This window comes from Callorhinchus milii, unplaced genomic scaffold (assembly GCF_018977255.1).
Source record: "Callorhinchus milii isolate IMCB2004 unplaced genomic scaffold, IMCB_Cmil_1.0 Scaffold17, whole genome shotgun sequence".
NCBI classification, from domain to species: domain Eukaryota; kingdom Metazoa; phylum Chordata; class Chondrichthyes; order Chimaeriformes; family Callorhinchidae; genus Callorhinchus; species Callorhinchus milii.
The window spans coordinates 2,132,528-2,151,560 of NW_024704758.1; the positions used below are offsets into that span (position 1 = coordinate 2,132,528).

General features: G+C 46.3%; 1 protein-coding gene across 1 annotated transcript; it reads left to right on the plus strand.

Moving 5' to 3' along the window:
* Window positions 1–1,887: 1,887 nt before the first annotated feature.
* Window positions 1,888–13,677, plus strand: syt12 (synaptotagmin XII). Its single transcript, XM_007904801.2, has 8 exons — window positions 1,888–2,094; window positions 2,575–2,648; window positions 4,241–4,434; window positions 5,105–5,494; window positions 8,517–8,732; window positions 10,936–11,056; window positions 12,229–12,362; window positions 12,894–13,677. Exons 2-8 carry the CDS (start codon window positions 2,615–2,617, stop codon window positions 13,065–13,067), a joined length of 1,263 nt encoding a protein of 420 aa, XP_007902992.1. The 5' UTR covers window positions 1,888–2,094; window positions 2,575–2,614; the 3' UTR covers window positions 13,068–13,677.
* The last annotated feature ends 5,356 nt before the right edge of the window (window positions 13,678–19,033 follow it).

Sequence of the window (19,033 nt, forward strand, 5' to 3'; positions counted from 1 at the left end):
CGGTTGCCACTACCTAACACCAGCCGGAAATCCAATGTCCAACCCCTGGGGAAGATAATAAGAGGATTTTCAGCCCAGATCAATACTTTAGTGTGTATGAAGACAGCAGAACAAGAGGACACGGGTTTAGAGTTGTAAAGGGAAATTTCGGGGCAGACATCAGGAAATTTTTCTTTACGCAGAGGTTAATTAACAACTGGAAAAGGGTTGACCGGAAAAGTGGTTGAGGCCAAGACACTGGGACTCATTTAGTAAGCAGCTTGATGCTGTCATGAGGGGATGTTAGGGTGGGCGTTCTAGAGGGATGAGATCGGATGGGATGAGGATCCTTCTTCATCTAGACCAACCTGTGATCTTATGGCAGGGGGGTGGGCAGGGCAGAGGTGGGGGGACTGCCTTCAGGACAACAAGGACCAGTGGATGTGTTAATTACTGTTGGGTCTCCAATTTCAAATGAGCACCTCGCAATTTTCACCCCAACGTGTGACTCAGATGTAATAAAGAAAAGATTGTGTTTGATTTGAATGTAAAGCGAAGCGTACATCAATCTGACGAATGTTTTTTTCCCCACCAGTTACGTCGAGACGAGTCACAGCTCTGAGCATTAATAATAATATGTAGAATTTATTGTTAAAATACCACTGTTCCCCGATTGCATTTCACAAACAGCAGGTGGAAGATAATTAAATTTAACTGGAAATCTTAATCACTCTGGACTCAACCCTAAGATCTCGTAAATTTATTTGATGTAGATAATAAATGCTGAGCATCAATATATTAGTGAACAGCATTGGCTCAATAACTCAGGCAGACCAGAGGTTTGTAGGAGTTAAGACAAGTTGGCCGTTTCCCAGGACGTTTCGTTTAATCAGTGTGCACCAATCTAACATTACTGTAATGCCCTCCACGACCTTGTTCCTCCCCACAACAATAATAATAATCCTTGCATTTTATCACATTTTCGAGATGTCTCAAAGCGCTTCACAGAATATACTGTAAAGTGAATTGACTGTATATTTTGTGGGCAAAATGCAATTGAGCACAGCAGTGCCCCACAAACAGTCGGGGTTTAAAGTGACCAAATTATTTTTTTTTAAGGGGTTATTACCCCCGGAAAAGCGATCCGCCAATTGACTAACAACCGGGTTCCTAAATTACTGCTAGGTAAGCAGAGGCGTGTGGAGTAAGGAAACTTGCCAAACGTTTCGCCGTGCCCGGGAATCAAACCCATGTCCTCTCCCTTGTGAGGCAAGTGCTCTAATCACTAAGCTACCGGACTCCTCTGTGACCTGTTAATTCCATACCAACCTATCTGCTCCCTCCTCTCAGTGGACTGCTCCACGTCCCCCGCCCCACCCGCTTACCCATTGGCGCTCGAGCCTTCAGCCTTCTGGAACTCCATCCCAAAGTCCCTCCGCCTTGCCCCCTCCCTTGCCTCCTTCAATGGCCATCTTCAGTCAACTTACTACGCTTACCTTCCCCCACTCCGCATCCCAGCCCCCAGCTCGGGTGCAAATCTGTCCAGCGCTTTGGGACATCCTCCCAACGTGAAAGGCACTGTACGAATGTAATTTGTTGTTCGTGCATTTGATGCAGCGCCTTTCAGTTCAGGATGACTTCTCAAAGCGCCTCATGGGATTCGTTATAAAGTGTAGTGACAGTGTAGGTGAGGTTTGAGGCATGAGCCTTTTCAGAAAACGTAGCAAGGTTCAAATCTTGGATGGATTTTTTTAAAAAATCGGAGGATTTTTTTAAGTAAATTATTTTAACCCACAAAACACACTATTTATCTACTCTTTACCGTGTATCCTGTGAAGCACTGTGAGACGTCCTCCCAAAGTATGTACAATATAAGAATTTTTATTGTAAAACGTCACTAATCTGGCGAAGAATTAAGCAGAGCATTAAGCCTTTGCTGCCTTGATAGTCCATCCAAGCAGCACTTCTCTGGCGAAGAGTTTGACCATTATAATAATCATTGCTTCTCTCCCACAGCAGATATGTCCTGTGCCCAGCCTGAGGTTGCTGCTTGACAGGGTTTTGATGTCTCCAGCAGTAGTGGGAGGACAGCTTGGATCAGCCGGTCATTGTGAGGTGCGTACAGTGATATACGCCAATCTGTCAGAAAGTCTTCATTCTCTGAGCAATGTATGCAATAAGTACTCTGTAGAGCAAACACACAATAAACAGCTGACTAACGCACTCTCCCTAAGACTGTACACAATATTCACTTTGCAGGCAGGCTCCAGCCAATCTCTGGACCAAATCAGCACCCAGTTTCCTGGAACGAATAACCACATTGGATGGTTTGTGCTTTCCGAGGGCAACCTTACTATTAGGGACTTTGTCTTACAGATTAAGGGCTGCCTCACCTGTGCCTCTAAGGTCCACTTTGCATTTGCTATGGACATCTAACAATACTGGCCTACGATCCTCCAGAATGAATTGGTGATTCGTTTAAAATTGTGCTGGGGTAGCTCACAATAAACTACATCATGGAGCCATTCAGACCTGGTGTTCAATAGATTACTGTAGCAATGATTGTACTTCCCTGCCTTGCTCTCTCCATTGCAGGCAAGAGCTGCCCATTGAAAAGGTTACTTGTCTGTCCACCATGGAAGGAAGCCTAGTGGATTATCACATCAGTGGTGAGTAGTGAGGAGCCTACAGTGGTTCCTAAGTAAGCCATCCAGCTCCGTGTTCACATTGCGTTCTTCGTTTGGACTGTAAGGAGTCTGTCCTGACCTACCCCACACCTGCACTCCTTTACAAGGTGACATACATGGAAGAACAGTGTGGGACACAGACACCGGGAATTGGTTCTTTGCAGGAAAGGGCAGTCAACGGCTGGAACAAATTACTAGGAAAGACAATAGAAGCCATTGGACTCACTTAATAACCAAAAGGCAAAGTACTGCAGATGCTGGAAATCTGGTATACGCACAGAAGTCGCTGGGAACACACAGCAGGTCAGGCAGCATCCATGAAGAGAGGAAAATGAGTTAACGTTTTGGGTATATGACGATGTTTTGATACACTTTCACCCAAAGCTTTCTTTGTGAGGAAGTAGGCGAGAAGCAGGGTTTAGCTGGGAGAAGCAGTGAAAATGTGTGTGATCCGTTGCGGCTTGCAACGCTGTAGAGTAAAGACAAAGGAAATATGAAGATGTTTAACGGTGCCCCCGTGGGCACATCTAGAGCTCTCCAGCACGGCCTCAGGTCCCAGACAGAGGGAAGGGAACGAGAGTCGGCAGGATGAAGGTTTCCTTGTTGCACGTGTAAATAAACCATCTTTATTTGCACACACAGCCAAAGGGGAATGAGATTGTTGGACGACAACATAAAAATTGTTTGCATATCCATTACTGCCGATTGCAAGCAGTTTGGTGCCCAAACCGTCCGTCAATGCAGCAAAAAGCTCTTAAGAAACAAGCTGCTTTGGCTCACAGAGCTAAACAACGAAAACGCTGATGCGTATGATGCGACTTTAAGAAGCAAGCGAGTCTCTAAAGTCAATAGCATCTCGAGCAGAGACATCTCACGAGTCCCACGGGGAATGATAACCCATTTTGCTGATAGTCAGGCGGTGCAGTAGAAAGGCTCAATAACTAATGGCTCTAGGGCAAGTGGGGCAAAGGGTTCCCATTCTGCCAAAAGCCTTGCTTTGTGGAGGGGGTGGGGGGAAGGGGGGAGGTGTGGTGGGGAGGGGGGGGAGGAGGGGGAAGAGGAGGTGAGGAGAAATAAAAGATGCACGGATGAGATTTGGAAATATCCAAAAAATAACTAATGCCAAACTATTTATAACCGAAGCATAGAAAGCATCAGTAAAAATATTGGGCTTGAAATAGCCTCTGGCTTAAGCAAAGACTGGGGAGCGTGCAACCTTATGGGGAAGGTAATTAATGAGGCGCTGTCACCTTCTCCGTAGCCCGCATTCACCCCACAGAGACGACTGTGATCTCTTTATTTCAAAATCCAGCAACTTCTGTATCCAGAAAATCCAGCAACTTGTGTTTGGTGGGGGCGGGGGGAGGGGGGGGGGAAAGAAGAGATGATTTTAAGATGAGCTGTGAAATTGATAATACAATTTGTCCGCCTTCCCCTTCGAAAACACACGGTCACTACACTTTGCAGTGAATCCTGTGAAGCACTTTGAGGCATCTTCCTGACGTCAAATGCGCTGTAACAAACTCAAGGATTATTAATAGTTCATCACTATTATTATTATTGTCACCTTACAGTCATCAGAAGCCCACCTGCCTGGGAGATCGGAATCTATGGAACTGGAGTCCTCGTTATTCTGGCTCTAGTTGGAGTAAATCTATGGAAACTCTGGAAATCTGGGAACTATCCTGCCCCCTCGCCTTTTCCGAACTACGACTACAGATACCTTGAGCAGAAATATGGGACCTCGTACTCCGAGGTCAGGCAAAAGGTAAGGTTCATTCAAACTCTGCTTGTGTCACTGGGCTGTACAAGTGTCGCAAAGGTTACTGATGATTATTCCCTGCAGGAGTCACTCTTTCGCTGAACGCAATACAAATGTACATTTACACAGCGCCTTTCACGTCAGGAGCACGTCCCAAGGTGCTTGACAGTCCCGGTTTGGCATTGGAGTTGGAGGTGCTGGCCGAAGGGGATGGGAAGGGAAAGATGACCGAAGGGATGATCACAGAGGAGGGTCCAGGGAAGGCGAGGGAATCGAGGACACCAGCTGCCATAAGCCAAGGAGTCCCGAGGAAAGCCTTGATGATGGCCATGAGAGCTGGCTTCTCTCCTAGCTNAAAAAAAAGCTAGCCAACAGTCCCCCAAATCAAATTTGTCACTGACTCCGTGGCTGTTTGTGGGACACTGCCGTGCAAAAATTGTGCTGCTCCATTTGCCTACAAATACACAGTCACTCCACTTTACAGTAAATCCTGTGAAGCACTTTGATGTGAAGCGCATTCGATGTGACAAGGGGCCATACCAAATGTAAGGATTATTATCATTAAATTTAGCAAAACATCATAATGATACGGTTGGCCTTGCGCACAATTATTCAATTTCATTCTCCCTCTCTCCAACCTCCCCCCCCTCCACCACCCCCCACCCCGCTCTCGTAGAGAACAGCTTCAAGTTATAAAAAGAACACAGAGAAGGGCTTTCTCAGCCATCAGTCCAGCCTGAAGATAGACGAGACATTTGAGAACATCAACGAGCTTGGCACTCTGCAGTTGATGACTAAAGACGTTGACACGCACCATTACGGGCCCATGAAAAAGTCTGTGTCTTCTGACTCGCTCAACTCCATCTCTTCCATTGGTAACAACTTTGGTCAGGACTTCACCGTGGGCCAGATTGAGATGTGCCTTGAGTACAACATGAACTCAAACACCTTGCACGTCACCCTGGTGCAAGGCAAGGACCTGCTGGAGAAAGAGGACGGCAACTTTGAGTCTTGCTTCGTGAGGATCAGTTTGCTGCCGGATGAGCAAATCGTTGGGATTTCCCGAGTAAGTCACATGAACGTTTTCACATTTGACCACCACACACACACACGCACATACATTCACACACACACAGTCATAGAGACAGCAGACAGAGCACTGCCCGTAAAGAACTTTGGCTCGCAAGCGCAAAGAGCCATCAGGGTATGCCTACATACGTGAAGCTCTCAAGTCAGCCTGGTTCAGTCGTTTGCAGACTCGCCACCAAGCCAGAAGGTTGTGGGTTCAAGTACCCACGTCAGGGTCTATGAGTTCACAGTCTAAGGCTTCAAATGGTTTCAATCTCCACGTTGGGGTCTTTAAGATGAGACGTTAAACCGAGGCCCACCTACCCTGATGAACGTTACAACTCAAAAACATATTCAAAAAGAGAAGGGAGTTTCTCTCTCATGGTGTCCTGGTAACAACAATCCCCCAAATAAAATGGGTCACTCACTCCCTGGCCGTTGTAGGACATCTATCCTGCCACATTTTGCCCAGAAAATACCCAGTCACACCACTTTACTGTGTATCCTTTGAGGCGTTTTTGAGACATGATAAGGTGCCTCGCAGATAATATTTCGGAATAGTTGGTTCCATAAAGGGGCTATATCAAATACAAGGATTATTATTATTATTATTATTAAGGGAATCATTGAAGCATTAGGCTTGTAGGAGGTATTCATTGATCCAGTTTGATACTGCAGTGCTACCCAAACCTGACCTGCTCTATATGACTGAATGATAAAAAGCATTCCACTGAGGTTCGAGTGGAACAGTCAACAACAGCAACAATTTACATTTATATAGCTCCCCTCACGTAGGGTAGCGTCCCAGAGCGCTTGACAGTGGCGGAGCCCGTCACCGAGGCGGTGGGGGTGGGGGAGGTGACCACAGGCATGATCGAAGAGGAAGGTCTTCAGGCTCGATCTGAAGATGAGAAAGGAAGGGGCAAGAAGGAGAGGGATAGAAGAAGTTTCCTGAGTTTTGTGGCGCAATGGCTGAAAGAGCAGTCATCAGCACCTCTCTCACTCTCTCTCTATCTCTCTCTGTATATATATCTATATATGTCCGTCTCTGGTTTTCGCTCTGTCTATGTACCTTTTGCTCTCTCTCTCTCTTGCTCTCTCTGTAATGAGAATACAGAGAAGTACTGCGATTACTACACTATTGAGAGCTAAGCTGCAAGTATATTGCACGTGCAAAGCACAGAAAATATTCCGCCCGTCACAAATTGGCTTATTTCTGCTCTGTGTCGTATTCCCGGGTCAGACCTGCTGTTGCCCCTGACAGCCGAGGAGATGGAAGCCATCAGTGACTGTTTCCGCACAGTCGCTGACTTGTGCTGTTCACTCGTTAGTGAGATCTGCGGCACAAGGGAAAAAAAACAGGCCAAAGGTTGGCTGTATTCCTGTGTGAACGGCATAACTAGATGCAATGCACGGGTGATAATTAATGAGATGTTGCAGAAAAAGAGGCAATTTGGGTAAATTCATTTTGAAGTTGCTTTACACTAAACCTACTCTATACTCTGGTTGGGGGCTCTGTTCTGTGTCACAAATTCAGGATTTTATTTTATTTTGGGGCAGGGATATTGTACACCAGACAGTCTCTAATACTATGTTTGGCAGGATAATAAAAGAAACTATACCCTCATTGCAGAACTCTGCTTAAGGAGTGCAATATAATAGTCTCACTTGGGGTAGAGAGCTCCAGTGGGGGAGCGAGCACCAGCACAGACACGATGGGGTGAGAGCAGGGAATGGGGTTAGAGTAGAGAGATCCACTGGGGGAGCGAGCACCAGCACAGTTGGGGAGAGAGCAGGGTAATGGGATTAGAGTAGAGCGATCCACTGGGGGAGTAAGCAGTGGCATAGATGCGATAGGGCAAAGGGCAGGGTAGATGCTCTTAGAATAGAGAGCTCCAGTGGGGGAGCGATGAGCGGCAGATGAGATTGAGAGACTGCAAAAAATGGGATTAGAGTAGAGAGCACCAGTGGAGAAGGAACAGAAAGTACTGATGTTAATGCAGGAGTCATTTTTCTCCACTGCCTCAAGCCAAACACACTTACCGAGTTGAAAGGCAAAGACATTGTTTGTAAGGACACAGTTTGAAAATCACAAGCTGACCAGCAATCCAACATGTTCAACTTCCGTGTCACTTGTTACTTAGCTCACCACTTGTGCTGCGGGCAAACTGTGATAATGAACACAGGAGCACATGTAGGACTGAACGCCTAATAATAATCCCTCCAAAACCAAAAACAATAATAAATTGGTCATTTTCAATCTACGTGCGCAATTGGCTGCCGCGTTTGCCCACAAATATACAGTCAATTCACTTTACAGTGTGTTCTGTGAAGCGCTTTGGGACGTCCTCCCGACGTGAAAAGCGCTATATCAAATGCAAGGATTATTATTATTATTATAACTGCAGAGATTCCCAAAACAGTCATTACACTGAATGGTAATTACTGTGAAGCACTTTGAGATGTTTTGAAGCGATAAAGGCGCTGCATCAAGTGCAAGGATTATCATTAATATTATATAAATTTGCAGCATGAGATCAGCAAATCTACTGTCGAGAGAAGAATTGGAAGGAATCACTCGCCAAAGTCAGTATTGCAGAGAAGTCATTCCTACGGTTAGGTAGTCAAGGGAGCCAGAGAGGGAAGAGAATGGGTACCAATGATTACTTATGCAGCTAGCTGGAGAGTGGAAAAGGGAACAGAGGAATCTGTGAGATTGAAATGATAATAAATTGGCTAATCAATCCACGACTGTTTGTGGGACATTGCTGTGCGCAATTGACTGCCGCGTTTCGCCCACAAAATATACAGTCAATTCACTTTTCAGTATATTCTGTGAAGCTTTGAGCCGTCTCAGAGACGTGATAAGGGACTGTATCAAATGCAAGAATTATTATTATCACTGAAGTCAAATGGTTGCAAAGTTTTCCAAACCTCTTTGGGTGAATTAGGGGCAGAGGCAGAGCAACGCTGGAGTAGCCGCTCCAGGAATCATTCGACGAGCTTTCTCTCTCGTGCAGATTCAGAGGAACGCGTTCTCCGTCTTCTTCGACGAGCGGTTCTCCATCCCCCTGGACCCCTCGGCTCTCGAGGACAACAGCCTGAGGTTCTCCGTCTTCGGAATAGACGAGGACGACCGGAACATCAGCACCGGCTTGGCGGACCTGAAACTGTCAGACCTGGATCTGAGCTGCAGACCCTTCAACGCCTGGCTCTACCTGCAAGACGTCAATAAGGTGAGAGATGTCACATGGGGAGAGATGGGTGCAAGGGTGGGTGGTGGGGGTGGGATGACAGACCAGACACGCTTTCCGTGCAGCAACAACAACAAAATGACATTTATAGAGCGCCTTTCACGTCAGGTGGACGTCCCAAAGCGCTGAACAGTCAAGTGACGGGGCCCGAGCATGGGAGAGGGGTGGAGTAGGGGTGAGGGAAGGCAGAGAGGTGGGAAGTAGACCAAGGGCATGATCGAAGACAAGGGTCTTAAGACCGGCCTTGAAGGATGCGAGGGAAGAAGTGAGGCAAAGGGACCGTGGGATGGGGTTCCAGAGTGTGGGGGTAAAGAGGCTGAAAGCAGCAGACATGGAGCAGGCCGGAGTCTGCTGAATGGAGGGAGCTGGAAGGTTGGTAGGGAGTCAGCAGGTCAGAGAGGTAGGAGGGGGCAAGGCCATGGATGGCCTTAAAGGTGAGGACGAGGATCTTGAACTCGATCCTCTGGGGGATGGGGAGCCAGTGGAGTTGTGCGAGGGTGGGAGTGATGGGGTCACGGAGCCTGGTGCGTGAGAGTACACGAGCTGCAGAGTTTTGGATGATCTGCAGCTTGTGAAGGGAAGAGTTGGGAAGGCCGATGAGGAGGGAGTTCCCGTAATCAAGCCTTGAGGTAACGAATGCGTGGGTGAGGGTTTGGGCAGCCTGAGGGGTGAGGCAGTGGTGGAGTCTGGCAATGTTGCGGAGGTGGTGGTAGGCAGTGCCGGTCATGGCGCGGACATGGGGGAGAAAGGACAGTTCAGGGTCAAACAAGACCCCAGGTTCCTGACTGGCTTAGTGAGGTCAAGTGTGCAGCCATGAAGGCCGATGCAGCCAGCGCCCGAGGTGCGTAGGCGCTGGCGCGAGCCAATCAGGAGGACCTCGGTCTTGCTGACGTTGAGTTGGAGAAAGTTGGTCCTCGTCCAGGACTTGATATCGGACAGGCAGTCGGTCAGGACACCAGTTGTCCTGGAGTTCAGGGTGGAGGCAGAGAGGTAGAGTTGGGTGTCATCTGCATACATGTGGAAATTTACCCCATGTCTGCGGATGGCATCACCAAGGCGCAGGGTATCAGCCAGTCTACAACAGCAATTCTTGCATTTTGATACAGCGCCTGATCATTTCTTCGAGTCAACGGGTTTCGCAGAATGTACCATAAAGTGAATTAACTATATTTTGTGGGCGAACCAGTCGACAGCGCAAACTGCATGTTTCCAGGTACCTCAGTCTACACGTTATATATTATTATTATATCTAAATTTTATACATTATATTATTGTAACTCACGTTTTAAACCCTTCCATAATAATGATAATAATAACAATTTGGTCACTCAATCCACGACTGTTTGTGGGACGCTGCTGCGCGCAATTGGCTGCCGCAATTTGCCCTCAAAATATACAGTCAGTTCACTTTACAGTATATTCTGTGAAGTGCTTTGCGACGTCTCGAAGATGTGATAAAGCGCTGTATCAAATGCAAGGATTATTATTATATTATAAACAGACTCATGCATTCAAGATTGGTAAAAATGGGAGAAGGGAAGGGGGAGATGTCCCCCTATAGTTATGGATATACAGATATCGTTATGTGATAGAGAGACCAATGGCTACAAAGATGGATTATAAATACAACTGTATTTTACAGTCGTGAGCAAGACAGATGTATAAATGTACGAAAGAGTGTGAGTGGGAATTACGACCACCATCAACTTCAGGAGACGCGTATAACCGTAGCTCAGTGACAGACGCAATAAACGTTTGGAACAAGGAACAGGCACTAAATAGACGTTAAACCGAGGCTCCGCTTGCCTGTTTTGGTGGGCGTTAAAGATCCTACGACTCTACGCAATGAGAAGGGAGTTTCTCTCTCCCGGTGTCATGGCCAACAATCCACCAAATAAAATTGATCGTTCAATTCATGTGGGGACAAACTGCCACATTTGTCTACAACAGTCACTACATTTTTCAATAAGTGCTTTGGGGGGGGGTCCTCCTGACATCAAAGGTGCTGTAACAAATGTACGGATTATTATTATTATTTGTGTGATCCACTGATCTTTTATACAGTATATAGTTTGGGACATGACATGTGCATGGGATGTGGGAAGGTGAACTGGATGAACCTTGGTCTGCTTAGATCTAGCAATTATGTTTACGGGAAGAATTGAGGCTGATTTTGTGTGTACAGGCAAAGGACACAGTGGGGGAGGTCCTGTTGTCACTCAGTTACCTGCCAACAGCAGAGAGGCTGACAGTGGTGGTGGTCAAAGCCAAGAACTTGATGTGGACCAATGGAAAGACCACATCTGGTGAGTTGATATGATTTTGAATCTTCTCAACGCTGTCAGTCGTCGAAATGCCCCAGAGAATGTCCGTGTTCTGGTAGTACAGCGTCAGTCAGCCAGGCTCAGAGGGCAGCGCTCTCGCCTCCGATTCAGAAGGTAGAGAATAATAATTTGGTCACCCGCTCCATGACTGTTTGTGGAACATCGAGGTGCACAACTGGATGCTGCATTTCACCCACAAAATACACTTTGCAATACATTCTGTGAAGCGCCTTGAGACATCTCAATGACGTGATAAAGCGCTATATCAAATGCAAGGATTATTATTATAGTAGGTTCAAGCCCCAATGTCAGGACCTTGTCCTCACAGTCCAGTGCAGTGCTGGTGGGGAGCCACATTGACCTTCAGACGAGACATTAAATCGAGATCTCCGTCTGTGCCTGTTCAGGTGGACGTTATAGACCACTGGCGCTATTCAAAAAGAGAAGGGAGTTTCTCCCAGTGCCCCAGCCAACAACCTCCCAGAGAAAATTTATCATTCACTTCATGGCTGATTGCGGGATGTTGCCATGTGCGAATTGTTGCCGCTTTCGCCTACAAACACACTGCACTTAACAGTTAAATCCCGTGAAGCGCTGTGAGACATCTCAACGACGGCATCAAATCCAAGGATTATCATCAACAGACACATTAAGAACAGAGGAGCTGTAGAATAAGGCATTGATTCAGGAGGATCTGATACCCACTGACATCTTTTAACAGATTTCCAGGACGTGAATATTTTCTAATTATAAGTATTATGAGTCAAAAATTCAGTAACGCTGCACTTTGTTAATGTTTAATGTAAGCTGCTGCTTCTAATGACTGGTTGGGTATGGATTACAAAAGAAGATTTTTCTTTCATAAAGAAATTGGAAACAGTAACAGACATAGATAACTGGGTTTGCTGGCCAGATGATTTTTCAAATCTAATTTGGATTATTGCAGACAAAATGAAAGATCGAGGAAACTAATAAAAAGTTAATTCTCGAGATAGACTGCATTCTTCCGTCGCGGCGATATTGAGTAATTGAACACACAGTTTTATAATACAATAAAAAAATAATCTAATGAAATAAAAATGCACAGTGCTTCAGGGATGTTGCTGTGAGGTTTGATTTTTACATTAATGACTCTCTTTCCTGGCCCCAAAAAGATCCGTTCGTCAAAGTTTATCTTCTTCAAGACACAAGGAAAATAAGCAAGAAGAAGACAGGAGTGAAGAGAGATGATCCCAACCCGGTCTACAATGAAGCCATGATCTTCCCAGTCCCAGCCATTGTCCTGCAGGTAACCTGCCAGTCACTCACCTCGCCTTAACATTAAACAACAACAACATTGGATTAGATTTGTATAGCGCCTTTCGCATGGGGAGGGTGTCCCAAGGCGCTGCTAAACCAACGCGAGCAATCCGTGACACGACAAGCTATCGGCAACGGCTTAAGCTGCGACGTTTCTTAATAAGGAATCCGAGTTGCGCGAGCGGGTCAGAAGGTTGCGGGTTCAAGCCCCACGTCCGGACTTTCAACTCACAGTCTAGACTGACGCTCCAGTGCAGTGTGTGTGTGTGTGTGTGTGATTGTCGGAAGCGCTGACCCTCGGATCAGATGTTAAAACAGGGTCCCGTCTGCCTATTAAGGCGGACGTTAAAGATCCCGCATCACTAGTCGAAAAAAGAAAGGAGTTTTTCCTCCCTATGTCCTGACCAACAGTCAATCAATGACCTGTCAGACATTTCCATGTTCCAGGCGCACGACCCAATGCAAGGATTGTTATTATTAATACCAAACATCCTGACGCTTGCTCTCCCCGTGAACACAGGAGCTGTCGCTGAGAATAACAGTGGCTGAGAGCTGTGAGGACGGCAGGACCGAGAACATCGGACACGTCATCATCGGCCCGGAGAGCGGTGGCTTGGGAGTCACCCACTGGAACCAGATGTTGGCGACGCTACGGAAACCCGTCTCCATGTGGCACGCGCTACGCAGGATTTAAAAGCCAGAGAAGACGCGCGGTGGGCCGCGCTCTTCGCACACGCGTGTAAATACTTTGCATGGTGACCACAATTCTCACACCTTATTAATGCCGCGTCTTTATCGGGGGGACGTGCGAATCTGCGGCTCCACCTTAAACCGTTTTTTAAGTAAGTCACACAGCGACCCGAGGGCGATAACGAAACAGGGTGGGCGATGGAAGCACCAGCTCGCCGGTGGCAAGGGGAGCGTTTCAATGTAACTTATAGCAAAAGAGTCCCCACACACTAAACCAACCGGCGTAACCCCACCGTGACTCACTCGGACATTAACCTAGGAATAAATCAACTTTTTTTTAAAAAAGAAATTGCACACGAAATATACACACGTGACACGGCACTACATAGAGCAGGGGTGCACATGAGGACTGACTCCACTTCACAAGGAGGGTGTCTAAAACAGGAAGCCTTGCAAACCAGTGAGAGAAGCATCCCACTTAACTAATTCCGGAAAGGTTTAGCGCAGGTTGGCGAGAGCCAAGGCTTGGGGGACTTGGAGCCCTTGATATCAACTACGCATGGAGCTCGTCGTGGCTATTAATTGGCCTGAAGCAATTTTATATTCTTATAAAATATAACAGAGATAGGATTTTCCAAACACCACCAGACAGAGGAAACAGGCATCCCCGAAACCCCAGTCCAGGATATCTTGAGGGTATTCTTTAAGCACAATGCACAAAGCACTCACTATCAAGAACTTGTGCGCCGTCGTAGCTCATCTTAGAGCTGGATATGAACGTGGATCCTACAAGCAGAAGCTCAGTGGTCTAACGCACTGTAGGGACCAATCCCTCAAGTCGGGGGGGGGGGGGGGGGGGGGTCCAATCTTTTGGCTGCTGAGGGTCAGATGCCCTATTTGAGAACTGTCCCCGATTTGATTAGGGTAATACTTTTGGGTGTCCCTTCCAGAAACATAACATTTACGGAGGGAGCCGGTGGGCCGAATGAAATGGAAGGGGGGTGCGGGCGGGGATAAAATCAGCCCACGGGCCACCAGTTGGACCACTCTGCTTAAGTAAAGCAATACTCTCAATATTTATTTTTATTTACTTATAATTGATGGCACTTCCAGCCGATGCCTAGCCTGAATCTTGTCTGGATAAGCTGCGAAAAGCTCTGTTAATAAGCTATATCGCAGCTCTGTTGTAAGCTGTGAAAAGCTTCCTTTCATCCTAAAACACATTTATTTTTCATGTATTTTATTCCCCCCGCCCCCACCCCACCTCTTCTGAGGAAAATAATTCTTACTCAACATCGAACAGCCACACGACCGATAAGCGACAATAAAATCGAATGCCAAATTTTCGTTCTTGCGAGCGAGAAAACATAAGATAACTGAAATGTATTAGCTCTTCATTTATGCATGCACATTCTTTACAGAGTTAGTGAAAACGCTACACAGTATATACATAGATATATATCACAATGAGTACTGAATATATTTGTTTCTTTTTGTGCAAACGTGATCAATAAATGCGGTGCGGATGTTTGTAAAGCATTCGAATGGTAGTCCACTGGTTGCCAATTACTCTGACTTGGTAGCCGTCTGTACGCATCAGACATTGCACTAGTCTCAAGGCCCATCTCAGTTGCGCCCGAAAGTTTGTTTTTGCGAGTGAAATGCAGCAGTCCGTGAAAAAAAGAGAAAGAAATAAAATAAGCTAGCGTTTAATACAATGGGATGGACGGACACAAGCCTTAGAGGTTAAGCGAAAATACGAGGCAACGAATTAAATGGGTTTACAGCCTTATGATACACATAGGAACAAGAGTAGGCCATTCAGCCCCTCGAGCCTGTTGTGCCACACCTCACGTTTTCAGCGCCTTGGGAAGTCCTCCCGACGTGAAAGGCGTTATGCAAATGTAATTTAGTTATTGTTGTTTACTTGCTGAGGTCTCAGTGTGGAAAAGCTACTCTCTAATGTATTTTCGAAGCAGCGTTTCTAAGTGTAGGAAGCTCCTAGATCCAACAGCCGGTGGTGGGGGTTGGGGAAGGTTCTGAAGAGTGAAAGTGGTCTTTGATATTTGAAACGTAAATCCCTGTAATTCAGTGATTATCTGCACTTCCCTTACAACAACAACCTGTCTTTATAACAGCACCCCTCAGGCAGGATAGCGTCCCAGAGCGCTCGACAGTGGCAGAGCACGACGCCAAGCCAGGGCGTGGGGGAGGTGTCCGTAGGCACGGTTGAAGAGGAAGGTCTTCAGGTGTGATCTGAAGATGGGGAAGGAAGGGGCAAGGCGGAGGGAGAGAGGAAGAGAGCGTTCCAGAGTTAAGACGGAGTTTGGTGGGTTGAAGCCAGACCCGAGCAGAGAAGGCATTGCCTTAAGATTCATTTCTCACTTTCATATTCTGAATCGCTAGATGCCGACCCCCTCCGTCTCCACCCCCTCGCCCAGCACACCCCCACACCCCCGTCCATTGCATGAAACTTGTACAAATGATCTGTAACATTTTCGTTGAATCACGAGTGAGTTTTCTTGCAAATAAAGCGAGTCTTCCAGAAGATGGTTGGAGAGTGGGTTATTTAGTGGGGGAAAAAAACATAGGTACAGGAAGAGGTCATTCAGACCATCGAGCCCGTTCTATTTTATTAGCAGATCTTTGAATCTCATTCCCTACCATTTCTCCATATCCCTTACTACCCTTACCTCCCAAATAATAATCCTTGTATCTGAGATAATGCCTTATAAGGTTGTCTCAAAACACTTCACAGAATATATTGTGAAATGAATTGACTATATTTTATGGGGGAAATGTGGCAGCCAATTGCGCACAGCAGTGTCCATGAACAGTCATGGGTTGAATGACCAAATTATTATTTTTTGAAGGGATCTTTACCCCCATAAAGCGATCCGACAACTGACTAACAACCAGGTTAGGTAAACAGAGGTGTCAGAAGTAAGGAAACTTGCCTAAGATTTCGTCCTCCCGGGAATTGAACTCGGGTTCTCTCGCTTGCGAGGCGAGTGCTCTAACTACTATTCTACAGGACTCCTCATGTTAACACTGTGCAGTTGTTACAACTAAAACTCAGTAGTGTATCGTTCAGTATTGTATTACTGCTTGATCAACGCATATTTTCTGTAGAATTTAAATGAGGAAAGTGTAGAACACTGCTATGAGCTAAGGAGCCCAGGAGAGAGAGTGTGGAACAACTAAATTCTTCCGCCTGGCAGAAGGTGTTGAAATTAAACATACAAAGAGAATTCCAGCTAATCTTACTTTGTACTTCTCAGAGCTTTTGACTCCTCTCCTGAAGGCCAAAGCAATCAGCTGCCATCTTCCACTTACTTAGCACAAACAGGTCATCAGCCTTTATTACTCCCAGACCAGTTTGTCTACATCTCCCCTGGCAATTATTGCCTTATCTCTGAACACAGAGATAAGATGATAAGATGATGATCAGAGGACTCGCTTTCAGCCACTCCGGCCCTGCTCTCTGGGACTCCAGCCTGGAGACCCTCCACCTCGCCCCTTTCCCTTCCCACCTTCTAAATCCACCTTAAGACCTACTTTATCCAACTGTACTTTACCACCCACCACTTGAGCTCCCAGTGTGAAGTGCACCGAGATATTGTCCCGACATAAAAGGCATTAAATAACTGCAAATTGTTATTGTAAATGTATTGATATAAATGCCATCTGTATTGTTACAGGATACTTGTCTGATGGTAGTTTTCTCACCAATAATATTCCTTGCATTTGATACGGCACCTTATCACGTCGTTGAGGCGTCTGAAAGGGCTTCACAGCATATAGTGTAAAGTGGATTGACTGTGTATTTTGTGGGCGATACGCAACAGCCAGTTGCGCACAGCAGTGCCCCACAAACAGTCATGTAATATGGCCAATTTTATTGGGGGACTGTTTGCGAATAATGCCATGGGATCTTTAACATGCACCTGAACATCTATTCCTGAGGCTACAGGTGTATAAAATTATTTGACACAACCCAACGTTGCCATCTGCTGGCAGAAATTAGACGAAATACAGAACCTGGGGCAGATAGATACAGTAACTCGATTTGGTATAGCACGTCTCATGTCGGGAGGCAGGCCATCGCAGAGCGATTCACAGGCTATCCTGTGTTTTTTATGGCCGAACGCAGCAGCCAATTCGTGCACAGCATTGTCCCGCAAACTGCCACAAAGTGAATGACCATTTCTATCTGGGGGATCGTCGGCTCGGAAACCAGGAGAAAATCTCTTCTCTTGTTTAGTAATGTCCACTTGACGGGAACTCAGTTTAATGTCTCATCTGAAGGAGTGCAACTCGGTCAATGCATCACTCGTCCATTGGAGTGTCAGCCCAGACTGTGCGAGTTCAGTGGGGCTTGAACCCACAACCTTTTGGTTCAGAGACAAAAGCGCTACCAACTGAGCCAGGCTGACAACCAACAAACATATGGCACCTTTGCTGGTGGCAATGGCTGCCCACCATTGCACTTTACCGCAGCTCTTACAATGGATTTTCACGTGTGTCAGACAGCCGGCTGATCACGGTGATTGGTTTCGTGTATCAGACACCTGGCTGACCAAAAAACAAGTCTCATTGAAGCTTATCACGATCATCCAGGAAATAAATAAGAAAGGCAAAAGCGCAAAGAGGAATCAGTAGTCAGCCAACAACAGATTGGTTGAGTGTATGAACTGATCGATGGCCGAGGTCGCTCCAATCTTTTTCATTTGTTTCCTGAAACACAACATGTCTAAATGGAACCCAACTCTGACGGTAAACTGCTGCTAACCTTCAGGTTTCCTGACAACAATGCTCAGCTGCACAGAACTGAAGGGACGGTGGAGAAGGGAGGGAGAGAGGGTACGTGGGGGGTGGGGGGGGAGAGGAAGAGAACACCGGGGCGTTTGGAGGCCCCGTTTGATAAGGAGGCAGCTACGATGCTCTTACCCACGGGGAGTAACATCCAACGACGAGCTGCAGAGATTACGATTAACAAACAAATGGTGCGTAAGAGGAGACGATTTTGAATGTGAAACTCGGTGGTATAAGGGACCTTTCAGTGCTGGGAGCTCGCATACAGGATCTCACTTTCTATGCAATTGGGAGTAACCAACATTCCCAATGACAAGATCACGGGTACAGATTAACAACGACCAAAGTTATTGCAACATCAATTGAAACGACTCAGCATCCCTTCTCCACTTTCAAAACCTAAATAAAATGTATTAGATTTTATTATTATTAAAGATCTTTATTCTGATGGTGCCATTAGCCACTTTCCCCCTCATCTCCCTCCCATCGTAGGCTCTGTTTTTGAGACGCTACATAAGGTTTTCCCAATGTTCTGGACGTGCTGGGATGCTCTGTAGTCTGAAAACTCCTCCTGCAGGGCTAGAGTTCTGAATTTCATTAGCAATCTGATGAACATGCTGTCTGTTGGAAATTCACCAAGGAGCCTCGCAGATTACTACTTTCTTCCCAAGAACAAACCTTCAGGAGCCTTCAATCATCTTTTAATAAGTCTCCGTACAGTGAGAAGGTCATAAAAGTAATTGGGACAATATCAAAGCAATATCCTTCCCTTATCAAAAGAAATCTCCAGGGGCAATTCAAGTTGGCAATGGAAAAGCCCATAAGCAATGAATTGTAATCTCTCGCTATCAACCAGGCTTAGTTCACAACTGGAAATTGTGCTTTGACTTCAGGCGAGGACATATTTTATTTTATATTGAGGCGAAGGGTGTGCATTGGGAGCCTGCAATCATAGTTGGGATTGCAGGCTCCCAATGCACACCCTTCACCTCAATAGCTTCTCAAGCCTCAACGCCACATGACTTGAGACCAATGTGTTCTCAAAAACAGCAGAGGAGTGTTTCCCTTTTGCATTTGACGTGCTGCGCTTTATCGCATCGGAAGGAATCCTCAAAGCGCTTCACGAGATTCACTGTCAAGTGCAGTGAGTCGGTA